The sequence below is a fragment of the Camellia sinensis genome, chromosome 2 (genome assembly GCF_055761805.1).
Source record: "Camellia sinensis isolate YWXY chromosome 2, ASM5576180v1, whole genome shotgun sequence".
NCBI classification, from domain to species: Eukaryota; Viridiplantae; Streptophyta; class Magnoliopsida; order Ericales; family Theaceae; genus Camellia; species Camellia sinensis.
Window position 1 is genome coordinate 119370748 of NC_138962.1, and position 14860 is coordinate 119385607.

General features: G+C 36.8%; 1 protein-coding gene across 1 annotated transcript in view; it reads left to right on the forward strand.

Annotated features, from left to right (window-relative positions):
• Window positions 1-238: 238 nt before the first annotated feature.
• Window positions 239-14860, forward strand: part of MAP65-5 (microtubule-associated protein 65-5) — a 29676-nt gene continuing 15054 nt past the window's right edge. The window contains exons 1-4 of the mRNA XM_028247681.2: window positions 239-649; window positions 2556-2759; window positions 2866-3120; window positions 3220-3435. Coding sequence (XP_028103482.2) covers window positions 542-649; window positions 2556-2759; window positions 2866-3120; window positions 3220-3435 — 783 coding nt within the window. The 5' untranslated portion in view covers window positions 239-541. The remainder of the gene's footprint in view (window positions 650-2555; window positions 2760-2865; window positions 3121-3219; window positions 3436-14860) is intronic.

Sequence of the window (14860 nt, forward strand, 5' to 3'; positions counted from 1 at the left end):
AATTAATAGTTTTTAATAATATTAAAATTTTATTTTAATTAATAATTCAAATAATTTTATTATTATATATGTAAACAGTTAAAAATTTTATTTTTATAATTAATTCTATTAAATAAAAAATTCTGATAAAAATATATTTATAATTTTTCAAATTACAGAGAATAATTCATATTATAAGCAAATATCAAATGTGTGTTTGTAATTTACTTACATATAAAAAAAATAAAAATGAAATTATGAAAAGTGTGTTATGGCGCCAAAACAGAGCCGCGTTCGTAGCCACTTTTTCAAAAAGCGAGTCTGTCTGTCTCTAATGATTGTCTCCCAAAATCGACGGCGACTCCAAATCCCCAAAAATCGAATATCAAATCAAATACTGTAAAGAAAAAAAAGTCGAGCGACCCTCCCTCCGTCTCTCTCTCTTTCTGTAGTAACGCTCGCTCAGTGTGGGTCCAAGCTGCAAATTTCTAGGGTTTCTAGTTTTTTTGTTTGGTGTGTGTGAGGGTGTGTGCGTGTTCTGCTCTATCAGACACGAATCGCCATGTCGACTACTGTTTGTGTTGCTTCTGCGTCGCCTTCTCACTCTGCAACAGCAACAACAACAACAACAACAACATCAACATGTGGCTCTCTCCTCCAGGAATTGCAGGTACTTCCCCTCCTCTCTCTCTACATTTATATGTTAATGTACATTTTCAATCTTGGTTTTGTTTTTTGATTACTCTACTGTTACTGCTCCTCATCGTTTTGATCTTCAAGTTTGTGATCATATGCATGGGATGATAGCTGCCTCCAAATGATCATTGAATTTCATTTTGTTATATTGAATCTCAATTTAAATTTTGTGTGTATATGTGGATGTGATGTGTTTATATGTATTACACGTTCATGAGTATAACTCAACTTCAAAAGGCGATGTGGAACTTCGCTTCACATTATGCACATCCATTGAGTTTATTCATTTGTTTTTTTTGGCGGAGAAAAAGGAATATATTGTTTAAGTCTTGCTTTTGTGAAAAGGAAATGACGTAATCTCGGAGTTTCAATTAATTAGAAGACTAGTTGATTTGTATTCTCTTTTCACATTATCACAGCACAACTGTGACTAGTTAATCCAGCTCATGCTTCTTTTAGTTTTGTTCATTCATATTTGTTTCCCCTGTTTTTCGGTATTCAAGTGAAGAAGCAATCATTGTTTGTGTTATAACTGATTGTATTTACGTTATGACCTGCCCTGATGGGTACTGATTTTAAATCATACATATGAGTAGATTTTAGTTGAACATTTTGACTAATATCAGCTGTTAAAATTGGTTTGTTTTGGGACATGTTTTCTCTGCCACGGTCAGAAAACATGTTTATTCTATGTTTCCTTGCCTTGAAAATCAAGGAAAAGTGTTGGTACTAGCAAACATTCAAAGTCCGACTGAAAAATAAAATTTCCTCATCTAAGGATGATTTTCCACATCATGTGACGAAAATAAGTAAATTGTGAGTGAAAGGCAGACTAAAGAAATAGATTTGCATAACTGAAACTAAAGAGTGTGCATAAAGAAAGCATGAATGAGAACCTTTTCAAGAGATGAGGGGAAAAGGGAGAAAATGGAAATGGCTTTTAAAAGAAATATGATTTTACCCATTTAAATCGTAAATTTAGACAGAAGCGCAGCAAGATTAACAATTTCGAGTAGAAGAACATTTAATTAACTTAAAGATTTTGAGGGCTTACTATGTAGACTTTCTAGAGAGAAATTTCACATGCTACCTAAGAAGCACAAACACTTCAGGATGGGTGCCGTGTCCATGTCTGACATGTGTCAGACACCAATAAGGTACAAACACACATGTCCACTTGTTTGACTCCTCCCGTGGCAATGGCATGCCAATTTTTTTTAATTATTATGATTATTTTTTTGTACGACACATTAGGGACACTTCATGGACAAACGTATCCTGTGTTTAGACACCCCCAAGGAAACTTTATAGATTTTTTAAAATAATTTTAGAAAGCTAATTTGTGGTCAAAGTATATATGGAAACAAAGAGGGAAAAAGAAAAAAAACCAAATATATAACCGCATATACACTCGTCCTAAATTTATATTCATATATACATTGCAAATAAAAAAAAATATTTTTTGCAGTCTAGTAAAACTCTCAAGGAAAGGAAGATACAAGTCTCGGAGCATATTCCTGCTCTTTATTCTAATTTTTTGAAATTTGCTCCGTCCCATGTCCGTACTTGTGTTTGTGTCTCTGCTTCTTAGCATGCTACCTAGTAGTTTATAAGAAAATTTCAATGTTCTCTCTTCTTCTAAAATGATAATGCTGCTGTAGTTCCTAAGGATCTCTCAGTACAATAGTGCCCTGAGGAGAATATGTTGAGCTTTCGATTTCTCCTAGCATTTGTTATATATTTGGGTAAAAAATTTACACAACAAACTCTATTGCCCTTTCGCCCCACCTGCCTAATCAGTCTTGCTACTGAAGCTCACCTTGCCTGAGTTTTTTTTTTTTTTTTTGCACATATATGATACTGACCTTGTTGCAAAATAGGAAATATGGGATGAAATTGGGGAGACTGATTGTGAAAGGGACAGGATGCTTCTGCAGTTAGAGCAGGAATGCCTTGACATTTATCGGAGGAAGGTAGAAAAAACCAGAAAGTACAAAGCTGATTTGCACCAGTCATTGGCTGAGGCTGAAGCAGAAATCACTAACCTCATCTCTGCCCTTGGTCAACGAACTTCCGTCCCATGGGTCTGCATAATTTTACTTTGTTGCTGTTGCTGATGATGATGATGATGATTATGTTAATATTATTGATTTATTATGTGTCTCATATGTTTATTTCTTTCTTCTGTAGTATGAGAATGTGAAGGGTACACTGAAAGAACGAATGTCTTCTATAAAACCTGTTTTGGAGGAATTAAGGTTGATGAAAGAAAAAAGAATCAAGGAATTTTCTGAAACACAGTTGCAGATTGGTCAGATTTGTGCTGAAATAGCAGGGAATGGCCAGTTTATTAATTCTGCTGAGCCACAAGTAAATGAGCAGGAGCTGACTGTGAAGAAGTTGGGGGAACTGAAATCACAACTTCAGGAGCTTCAGTATGAAAAGGTTCCTTTGATAAATGTGGTTTGGAATTATAATTATGATAACACAGTAACAGAATTTCAAGTCAGTTACGTTTACCCCTTTGTTTTGCTATATATGCAGACTCTTCGTTTGCAAAAAATTGATAGCCATATCAGTACAATTCATGCACTTTCGGTTGTTATGTCACTTGATTTCAACAATATGATTACTGAAGTTCATCCGAGCTTTGCTGGTCCTGCAAATGGTCAATCAAAGAGCATTAGCAATGAGATCCTTGCAAGGTTAACAGGTCTGGTCCATTCACTGAAGCAAGAGAAACAACAAAGGCTACGAAAGGTTACCTCTTGATGAATCTATTCCCTTGCTCTTTTTCTCTCTCCTCCCTTCCAAATATATATATTTGCTTGGCAACTTCACATTGAGTTTTCTTAGAGGGAAGATATCTAGGCCTAAATTAAATATTGGAAACATGTTATTACTTCATACCGTGCTTCATATTTCTCTTATGCACTGATTATGCAAATTTGCTATCTTGTTTCTCCATTCATGGAAATTTCGCTATCAATGCTTGGCTGTTTGTCTGCGTTCAGGCATTCATTTACAATCTGGCTTATGTCTACCTTTTTAGCTTAGAAAATCATGTTAGAATCTTATAATGCTAATCCTTTCACGCTTAATTTTGTTAAACTGACTGTTGTGGCATTGGTCTTGGTTTAGTAAATTTAATCATCCTTACATCTTATTATTAGTTCTAATTTGCCACTCCAGGCAGTATCTGTTGGTGTGATTACAAAAAACAAAATAAATATTGAGGGGTTTTTGGAGCCAGATATCACAATCGCATGATGGCACGAAATTTAGCACTAGATCGATTTACATCCATGGGATTTTTTCTTCCATCCATTATATTAAATAATGGGTTAACACTACACTTTCACAAAAAATAATAGCAGATTTTTGGAGCCAGAAATCACAATCGCATGACAGCACGAAATTTAACACTAGATCAATTTACTTCCATGGGTGTTTTTCTTCCATCCATTATATTATGGGTTAACACTCCACTTTCACAAAAAATAATAGCAGGTACACAATAATCCAAATAAATAGATAACACATAGGCAGTGTTTGGGAAGGAAGTTTTTTGGTTTTTTTTCACTAAAAGACAAATTGGTTACAAAACCAAAAAAGACAAATCCAAACAAAATATCACATTAAATCCCATAATTTTTTCACTTTTTCTCTCACAAATATCACATTTAACCACAAAAAAACCCAACTATCTTCCCAAACACAAAATTTTTTTCTCCAATAATATTCTACAATTAAAAAAACCTTCAAAAAAACCCACTTTCCAAACACTCACATAAAATAGTCATAGATGTGAAAATCATGTTTTCTTTAAGTAGATTCAAGCGTTCTGAAGTTTGAAAATTGATGCAACAAACCTTCTCTTGTGGCTCATGTCCTTCAAGATACGACAACCAGACAGTTCATTGTGTGGCTCAGACCCACCCTGCATACGTGGGTGAGCTTGAAGCTTCACCACAAAACACCTTTCTTTGGCCTGAAAAAATACCTCAAGTGTTTGATTTAACCGAATACTGAGTAGCCCAGGCCTCATCCATTTGACTAACCAATTACACATGTGACTACATAATCGTTGATCAAGGTCTAAGTAGCTTTTTTACTCCTAAATTCAATATAAAAGTTTTCTTGTTTTCGTAAGGAGTAACATAATGGGATTCAGATAATATATATATATATTTTCTTAGTTTTTTTGCCCCTACTGTTTTTCAAATTTCAGAGTTTTCTGTTTCATGAAAAGCATAACCTGATTCAAAAAATAAATGGCAGCGATCCGGCACAATTATTCTTAATAATATTGATCAAATTCTATATAGTCTATTTGAAGCCAACTTTGTTGAGGAAAAACTCTACACAATATTCTTTCCCATGGACAATGTGCATAGCACATCTTTCAAAAATAATGCATGTCCAAAGATAGATTTCAACTTGACATTACCACTTGCAAGAATCTTGGTCATGTCAAGCTATATTAACATCAAGCATAATGGTTATCTTTTCTAAGGGATGGCAAATTTTGAACCAATATTTGTCAGAGGAAGTGCCTAAAAGCACTAAAATCTGCCCACCACCTTCCATGTATTGCTGCATGAAAATTTCTATAATCATAGCTATAAATGTCTTTCCAATATATATATTTTTTTTTGGCTTCAATAGAATAATTTCCAAAAAATGAGATTTAGGAAAGAATTTATTTACAAAAATCAAATTTATATTTGTGGTGGAATGTCCATTTCCATGTTACACATCGATGCATGCATCTCCTTCTGCTACACCAGAGGGGCTTGTTTAGATTTCCAATATTACCATTGCGCTTCTTGTGTTGTCTCCAAATTTTAGATCCCTTTAAAATTATTGGAGTGATTACCAAAATTAAATAAATGTTGAGGGAATTTTGAGCCATAAATCACAATCACAAGAATACCCCAAATTTTATATGGTGAGACTAAATCAACCTGCATCCACAGGCTTTTTCTTTCATCCATTATATTAAATAATGGGTTAACACATCCTCCACAATCACAACAAATAATAGTGGGTACACAAGTTCTCCAAATGAATAGATACACATAAAACAAATTGAGGCACACAAATCTCGTTTTCTTTAGAAAGAGTCAAGCCCTCAATGGTTGTCAAATTCTTGAAAATTGGTGCAACAAATCTTCTCTTGTGGCTTGTCTCCTCTAGAATGCAACTTGCAATAGTTTGTCGTGTGGCTTAGACCATCCTTGCACAAGTGGCTGAGCCTAAAGCTCCACTATAGAAATGCTTTCTTTGGCTTGAAAAGCTCTCAAATGTTAGAGTCAGTCTTTTGGAAGAATATTATTGATATATTATTAGCAATAATGCATGATTTGTTAAAGGTTGTGTAGCTGGGTCCATTTATAGGCTCTATGGCTTTCAGACATTAATGATGACCTAGTAAATATGATGACACATCCGATTCAATGTAAATTAGTTATACAAATGTTTTGTGTGGATGGACGGATGAATGTACCTTATAAATGTTATGTGTACATTTAAATATTGCTAGGACTAATGACTTTAAAGCGTGTTGTTACTAAGAAGGGATGTCAATTCACATGTATAGCTCATGAATTTTTTAAGCAGGTGATGTAGGATCTTGGGTATTACATTCACCCTTCATACGACCACATGTTCTTGTGGGGTCAATGGTTCTCACCACATTGTTGCCATTGTCCAAAGCCATTGCTAGCCAGACCAGTGCACTAAGGGTGCATAGTATGTCATAGCTTCGCCCACTCACTGCTAAGCAAGTCTTGGTTTGATACCAATTATAACACCCCCACCCTAAATAGTAATAATATTGTCCGCTTTGCCCAAGCTCTCGACTTTAAAACGGGCCGTTACTAAAAGGGATGTAAGCTCACATATAGAGTCCAAGAAGCCAAATGAGGTCTACCATGGTATTACACGATTCCTCTGTTTACAGGTCATCCTTTACGAGACATGAGGTGCTTATTCCTTGAGAAGGTTTGAACATTTAGATCTAAATGGTATTGGGGAGTTTGTAAAGGTTCTACTAGTGTTAAAATAGATTTGTAGTTAAATATTTTTCAATTGGTTCCTAGTTTTAAATTTCCCTTCGTTGATAAATGTTTTAAACTCATCATATTAACCTTGAGGTTATGGGTTCGAACCCACGGGCACCTCCTTTGTGCATATCATGTCAAAGGATAGGTCGACCCCCAATTTAACCCTCCCAAACCCCATCCAATAGTTTTTTATTTTTATTTAAAATTAATTAATTAATTATTTTTAATGTTGAGTTGGAAAAGCTATGAATGAATTAAACCATCCTGTTGATGGCTAGTTTGATAGGTTTAGAAATTTACTCTTTTTTGTGGTTGTACAAGCAAGTTGTAGTTCCTAGTGTTTGGTTTTTTATGTACCCCCGAGAAAATTACAAATTGTGTGCAGGTAATAAAAACTTGTAAATTGTTTTTAGGCGACTTCTTGCCCCCCTGCTTTTGTGCTCCTTTTGTTCTTCTTTTCTTTTTATTAATAACATCTCTTTTTTTGTTGTTGATATATGTATATTTTTTTAAATGATGCGAAAAAGATGAAGATTCAAGAGCTCATTTAGCTATAGTTTGAGAGGAAATATTTGGGGAGCTTTTAAAGTATGTTCAGGATATTGTGAGTGCTAATGTTAGGACATCTTCATATTGTTGAAAAAATATGGTTTTATTTTGTTGAGAAAGATGGCATGTTGTGTTATTACCCTTTGTAATTGTAGCAATGAGGATTGTGAAACTGACATCAAGAATTAGAGGGCCTAGGAGAAAGTTAAATGGTTTAGACCGATTTAATTTCTCAAACACACATTAATGTGTACTAATTGGGCATTGTTTTTTTACATTCAATAGAAGTAGTGAAAACCAAGACTAGATTGTATTTTCTCTGAATGTCATATCACCTAAGAAAGGTAGTGGAAGGGTCAAAGAAAAGAAGTGCATATTCGTTTCTTTTTGGGGTCTGATAATGAAAAGGAGTAAAACATCGTTCGATTCTTGTTAGTTTTACTTCAACTTTGTTCCTTTGGGCCTCATTACATTGCACCAGCGAGGATTACTGCAACCAATTATGATGAAAAATTATGTGACTGATCAGGCACTGCATGTGACATTTTGTGATATGCAAATCATGCACACAATTTTTGTATGACCTTGCTTTCTTAAAAATAGTTTAAAGTGGTTTCAAGTGTTGGGGCTAATTAGGAAATAAAAAGGGGCAAAACACAGCAGGTTAACATTGGCCGTAACTTGAATAGATCATTGAAAGCTAATGAAACTATTATGGTTAAATTATATTGACCCCCCCTGCATAGTCTGAAATCACACTGTTACCTCAGGTATTTTAGAAATATTGTTGCCCTCCCCTGTCAGTTAACAGTGTTACGTGATGCATTGAATTTGCTATAATACCCTTTATCATTTCTCTCTCTTTTTCCTCCCATCCGTTGGTGGCTCTCTTTCATCAGCCTTTGTGTTTCTCCTTCCCCTATTAGTTGTCCAAGCACCACCACTGTCTCCAACCAACCACACCAGGATCCACCACCAACAAGCACTACGATTAGGACTCCCCTTTGAGGCTGATGATCTGACCCATAAATTTGTTAAGTTGCCAATTTTTCCAAAAGCTTGAGTTGTTAGGAAATAGGCCTAACAATGTATATCAAGCTATCCAACACTCTTCCTCATGTGCAACACTGTCTTGCATGTGGAGAGACAAACAGAGAATCAAATAGAAGGGAAACAAACAACCAAACAGAGAAGCAGAAATCAAACAGGGACAGAGTAAGAAATGCCAACAGAGAGACTTGAACCTAAGACCTGTCTCAACTTGAGCTCTGACACCATGTTAAGTCACTAATTTTTCCTAAAGCTTAAGTTGTTAGGAAATGGGTCTAACAACGTATATCAAGCTATCCAACAAATTTATCATTACAGTCCCATATATATCCTTGGATTAGTCAAATAGCTCAAATTAGTCAAGTACCCAACCCCCCAACTACATTATAATGTACCCAACAATAGACAAACAATTTCTATCCATACTATTTCTGCAATAAAAAGGAACCAAATCTAAACTCAGGATTTCAATTGACGTGCTGTATATCCTACAAGATTTAAATAATTATGTTTTCAGCGAATCACATTTTGATACTTGCTCACATACTTAACAAACATATTTTCAATCATTTTGAATCTCTACACAAGTCTTGGGTTTCTTCTCATCAAGATTAGATGATTCTTCAACTAAATAGGTTAAATCCTTTGCCAAACCTTCAACTTTACATGCTCATGGTGTCTTGCAATGGAGATTAGGTGGTGGTGCATAAGGGCTTAATGGGTATGTTGGAAAAAGTTATTTGATGACGTTGGTACTTTTTTTAAGTCAAGAGGTCTCACAAATGGGTGAAATTGATACCCTAAAATCAAAAGTACGGGATGGCAGTGATATTTTAGATTAATAAGGGGAATTAGTATAATTTTCAAAGATATAGAGGAGGTGTCAATGTAATTTGCCCAACTATTTATTCTTCTATTCTTCAATCTTGATTCCCTTTTTATTTTCCAAAAATCTTACTGTTAATCTAGGGAGGAATCAATAATGTGTTCTCAACTTGATTTTGCTGGTAAATTTTGTTGAGGATATAAACAATAAATTTATATCTCTCTAACAACTTCAGCTTTGAGATGAATTAGTGGTCAACAATTTAACATGGTATTAAATCAGACAATAAATCTTGTGTTTGATCTCACTGTGAGAATATTGCCTATATTTAGTTTCTCATTTTTCCTTTTAGGCTTAGGAATTAGATTTCTATATAAGTGATGTATTCTTTGTTTAATTAATTCAGTCTAATAGATAGTTTCATTTAGAAAACTTGCATGGTATCAGAGCTTTGTTGGTTCTGATCTTTGGTTTGCTCAAGATTACCTACACTGGTTCGTTGGGATTCAACCTATTGGTTCATCCCATCTGTTCGTCGCTTTTGTTCATCATAAATCATTGATTCGTTTGATTCGTTCGACCTGTTTGGTTGGGCCGTCTGCTTACGTTGGTTCGAGAGACCTATCTGGTTGCTTTGTCTCCTCTGTTCGTAGGCTTCTTCTCCATCGCATCTGGTTACTAATTCGTCGTATCCTCTTGTTCGTGGCTTCTCTCTCTCTTTCTCGGATTTTTTGCCTTGTGACCCATTCGTGAAAACCCTAGCTGTTGGTTTGTGATCTCTTTCGGTGTTCTGAGTTGCGATCTCTCTGGTTCACTCTGGTTTCGAAATCCCGACATTAGGCTGTCGCTGGACTCGTGAAGTTGGGCCGTCGTCATCTCTCGACTTGCGAGGTTGGGTCATTGCGATATTTAGTTGCCTTGTTGCCTTGTCTCTTACTGTCTACTCTAGTTCGCTGTCTCTCTGTCTCACTCTCTCACTTGTTTGAGTCTGGTTCTCTCTCCTAAACACTAGGTTATTGATATATTGTCAATTAGCTCTCCAATTTTTATTTATTGTACTTTGACCCCTTAGATTATTTATTTTTGATGGTTATCACACTTTGCCCCATTAGTTTCCTTCTTTTTTCCTTCTGGTTCATCACAATGTCGGAAGATAAAATTCAAGCTATTAAATGCAAACTTACTGGTGACAACTATCCTTATTGGTCTAGTGTTATGAAAAATTTTATTCTCGGTTGAAAAAAATGAGGATATGTTTCTGATTTTGTTCCTCGTCCATTGGATCCAAAACAAGAAGAATATCTGACTTCCTGTGACATTTGGGATTGTGATAATGCCCAAGTTTTAACCTGGTTTCATAATTCTGTAGATAATCGTATTGGGATGATGTTCTCTAAATACAACACTGCCAAAGAGGTGTGAGATTACTTATAGAGTGTTTATCAACAGTCTAACTTTGCCAAACGGTATGAGTTGGAAACAACTATTCAGAGTGCTCGTCAGAGGGAACAACTTATTTAGGACTTCCATATTGAGATGACAGGTCTTTGGGATCAGTTGGCTCTTATGGAACCACCTAGTCTCAAGATACTAGATGTTTATGTTAAGTTTCGGGAGCAGGGTCGTTTAGTGAAGTTCAACGGCTCCCTCCTTTCAATATGAGGCTATCCGAGGTGGCATCCTTCATCGGTCTCCTCTTCTCTCTGTGGATGCTGTTGTTCATGAGATTCTCTTCGAGGAAACTCGTCCTAAGATGACCAGTTAGACTCTGTCCCTTTCTATCTTCTTGGCTCCTCTTGAGCCTCCTTTATTATCGACTCAACCTCCTCATCAGCTTCAGGCCATTGCAAAACCCAAGAAAGGACCATTAGGTCCAGATGAGTGTGCTTTTTGCCATCAGAGGGGTCACTGGAAGAACAACTGTCCCAAGAAGGGATGTCAGCTTGCTCCGTCTTCTTAGGCACAGTTCTGCGGTCCTACTCCGAGTACTTTTCGATCTCCTGCTGCTTATACTGCATTTGCTCCAGCTTCGATCCTGACTTGGCTTCCTTGAGTGCTCAGATTGCACAACTTTAGCATATTCTGTCCACCTCTCAGCCATCCCCATCTGCCTCCGCTCTTACCTCTCTTTATTCAGGTTTGCTTGGGTCCTCTTCAGGTATGCCTTCTTCTATCTAGCTTTTTGATTTTGGTGCCTTTCATCATATGACTCCTCACATTTCCTTACTTCACAACTGTATTTCCCTTACCCGTTCCTATTACTATTAATACTGTTAATGGGTTTGGTATGTCTGTTCTGTTTATTGGGTCTATCTTACTCTCTGCCATGTCTGCTGTTACTATTTCCTCTGTTCTTTATGTCCCCAGCTATCTATTAGTTTATTATCTACCAGTCAACTTGATGCTTTTGGTTTTGATGTTATATTTTCTTTTTCTGTCTGTTGTGTGTAGGATCGGGTGTCCAAGAAGCAGATTAGGATTGACTGTAGAGTTGGAGATCTCTATGGGGTAGAAATCTTGCATCTTCCCTTATCCACCTCTCCAGTTGCACTTTCCTCGTTTCAATTAGATTCTCAGTCGAGTCAATTTTACTTACGGCACTCTTGCCTCGGTCATTTGTCTGTTGATCGCTTACGATCTTTAGCTCAGTTAGGATTGTTGGGTAAAGTTTCTCCTAGTCAAATTGATGAATGTGGGGGGTGTAAACTTGTCAAAATGTCAGCTTTACCATTTCATAAAAGTACGTTTATTTCAGTTTCTCCTTTTGCTCTTGTGCATACTGGTGTCTGGGGACCCTCTCTTGTTTTTACTAAAAGGGGTTTTGCATAATGTGTCTTTTGTTGATGATTGCACCTGCTATACTTAGGTTTATCTTATGACTCATAAACCTAACTTTTACCAAATATACCATAACTTTCAGTCTGTGATCACTACACAGTTTGGGTCTACCATTAAATTGTTACGGTCTGACTTAGGTGGGGAGTATTTTAAAACTGAGTTCTATGAGTATCTAGCTAAATTGGGTACTATTCGCCAAACTTCCTGTACTAGCACACCCGCCCAAAATGGTCATATTGAGCGTAAACACTGTCATCTCCTTGAGACAGCTAGATCTCTCTTTCTTTTTGTCTCTGTTTTGGTTCCCTTTGGGGGAGGGGGGAAGCCGTTCTTACAACTGTTTTTCTTCTCAACCGTATGCCTACCCCCTTACTCTCTGGTCGTTCTCCTTATGAGGCCCTATTTTCTCAACTCCCTAATTACTTTCTCCTTCGTGTTTTTGGGTCTGCATATTTTGTCCTTCTTCCTTGGAAAGATAGGACAAAACTTAGTGCTCGGTCTGTCCTGTGTGTCTTTTTGGGGTACAGTCTTACTCAGAAAGGCTATTGATGTTATGATCCTGTTTCCTGGCGCCTTTATGTCTCTTGCCATGTTGCTTTCCTAGAGCGTCTAGCTTACTTTTAGCTTTCTCCTCTTATTGCTCTGGTTTCTAAAGAAGATTTGGTTAACATTGATCCATTTCCTTCTGAAGTCTCTCCTGATGAGTACATCTCTACTGTTCTCTATGAACTTGTTCCTTCTTCTCCCCTACTACACCTTCTGTTGAGTCCCTCTCCACTGTACTTCATGAGTCTGTTCCATCCTCTCCTTCTCCTTCTCTTCCGTTGTTAGTTTATTCTCGTTGCAAGGCTCTCCCTCCACCAGTTGTCTCTGCCCCTGCCATTGATCCTCTTGCTTCTGTCGACCCTGATCTGGCTAACTGTAAGTATCCTCTTCGCGTCTGTAAATAGGTAGTCAAATTTAGTTTTGCTAAATCATGTTTTTCTCTTTCATATTGTATGGTTTTGTCTGCTATTCACTTTTTTTCAAAACCTCAATCTTACAAGGAGGCTTGTTAGGATCCTAATTGGATTCAAGCTATGGAGGATGAGTTATTTGCATTACAAAAAAACTAGTACTTGAGAGTTGGTTCCTCTGCCTGCTGGCAAGAATCTGATTGGTTACAAGTGGGTCTATAAAGTCGAGATTCATTCTGATGGTTCTCTTGAGTACTATAAAGCTCGTTTGGTTGTCAAAGGTTTCTCATGAGAATATGGTATTGATTATGAGGAGACCTTTGCTCCTGTTACCAAGATCATTACTGTTCGTACTTTATTTCTGTTGTTGTTGTTCGTCATTGGCCTCTTTATCAGATGGATGTTAAGAATGTTTTTTTTAATGGCCTTCTCATTGAGGAGGTTTACATGCGTCTTCCCCTTGGCCTTCACCATTCCTTTGGTTAGGTTTGTCGTCTTCGGCGTGCATTGTATGGTTTGAAGCAATCTCTTTGTGCTTGGTATGATTGCCTTAAAACAGCTGTTACTACGCTTGGATTTCATCCTTGTGTCCACGACTTTGCATTGTTTCTTCTCCACACCTTTACTGGTTTTGTTGCCTTATTATTATATGTGGATGACATGATCATCATTAGCTCTAACTCTTCTGCTATCTCTGAGGTCAAGCAGCATCTCTTCCGTACTTTCAAAATGAAAGATTTGGGATCATTGCAGTATTTTTTTGATATTGAGGTGGCTTCTTCTTCCAAGAGTTACTTTCTGTCCCAGGCTAAGTATGCTAACAAGGTTATCCATCGTGCCGGTTTTACTGACACTAAATTTTTTGATACCCCCATTGAGCTTAATGTGAAGCTTAACACTACTGATGGTGTTCCTCTGGACAATCCTACGTTATATTGCGAGTTTGTGGGTTGCTTAGTCTATCTGACAGTTATTTGCCCTGATCTTGTCTATGCTGTCTATGTGGTTAGTTAGTTTGTTTCTGTTTCTCGCTCTACACATTGGGTTGCTTGAATTCGGATTCTTCGCTATCTTCGCAGTACTAACTTTCAGGGCTTGCTATTCTCTTCTACTTCTTCCTCTTAGATTTGCTGGCCTATGTTGACACTGATTGGGCTGGTGGTTTTAATGATCATAAATTTACTTTTAGTTTTTGTATGTTTCTTGGCGATTTCCTGATTTCTTGGAAAAGCAAGAAACAAACTGTTATTGCCCGTTCTACTGTTGAAGCTAAGTATCGTGCTATGGCTTATGTTACTGTTGAAATTGTCTTGCTTCGTGGTCTCTTATTTGACTTGGGCGTCCTTCAGTCTTCCCCGACCTCTCTCTATTGTGACAACCGAAATGCTATTCAAATTGCTCATGACACTATCTTCCATGAACGGACAAAGCACATTGAGATTGATTGTCACTTCGTCCGTTAGCATCTGCAATTTGGCTTTATCTCGCTTCCTTTTGTCTCTTCGACTCTGCAACTTACTGACTTTTTCACCAAGACTCACACCACTGCTCGCTTTCGGTTTCGGTTTCTTCTTGACAAACTCTCAGTGTTTTCTACTAAAACGCCTTGACTTTGAGCAGGGGTGTGAGAATATTGCCTATATTCAGTTTCTCCTTTTTCCTTTTAGGCTTAGGAATTAGAGTTCTATTAGAGTTCTATATCAGTGATGTATTCGTTTAGGCTTAGGAATTAGAGTTCTATATAAGTGATGTATTCTTTGTTTAATTAATTCAGTCTAATATACAGTTTCATTTAGAAAACTTACACTCACCGCCTACCTAATAATTGTAATATTTGTATGTGTTTGGCCTGCTTCTAGATGAGAGCCTGTCCACATGTGAGGGGACATTATGTGGAT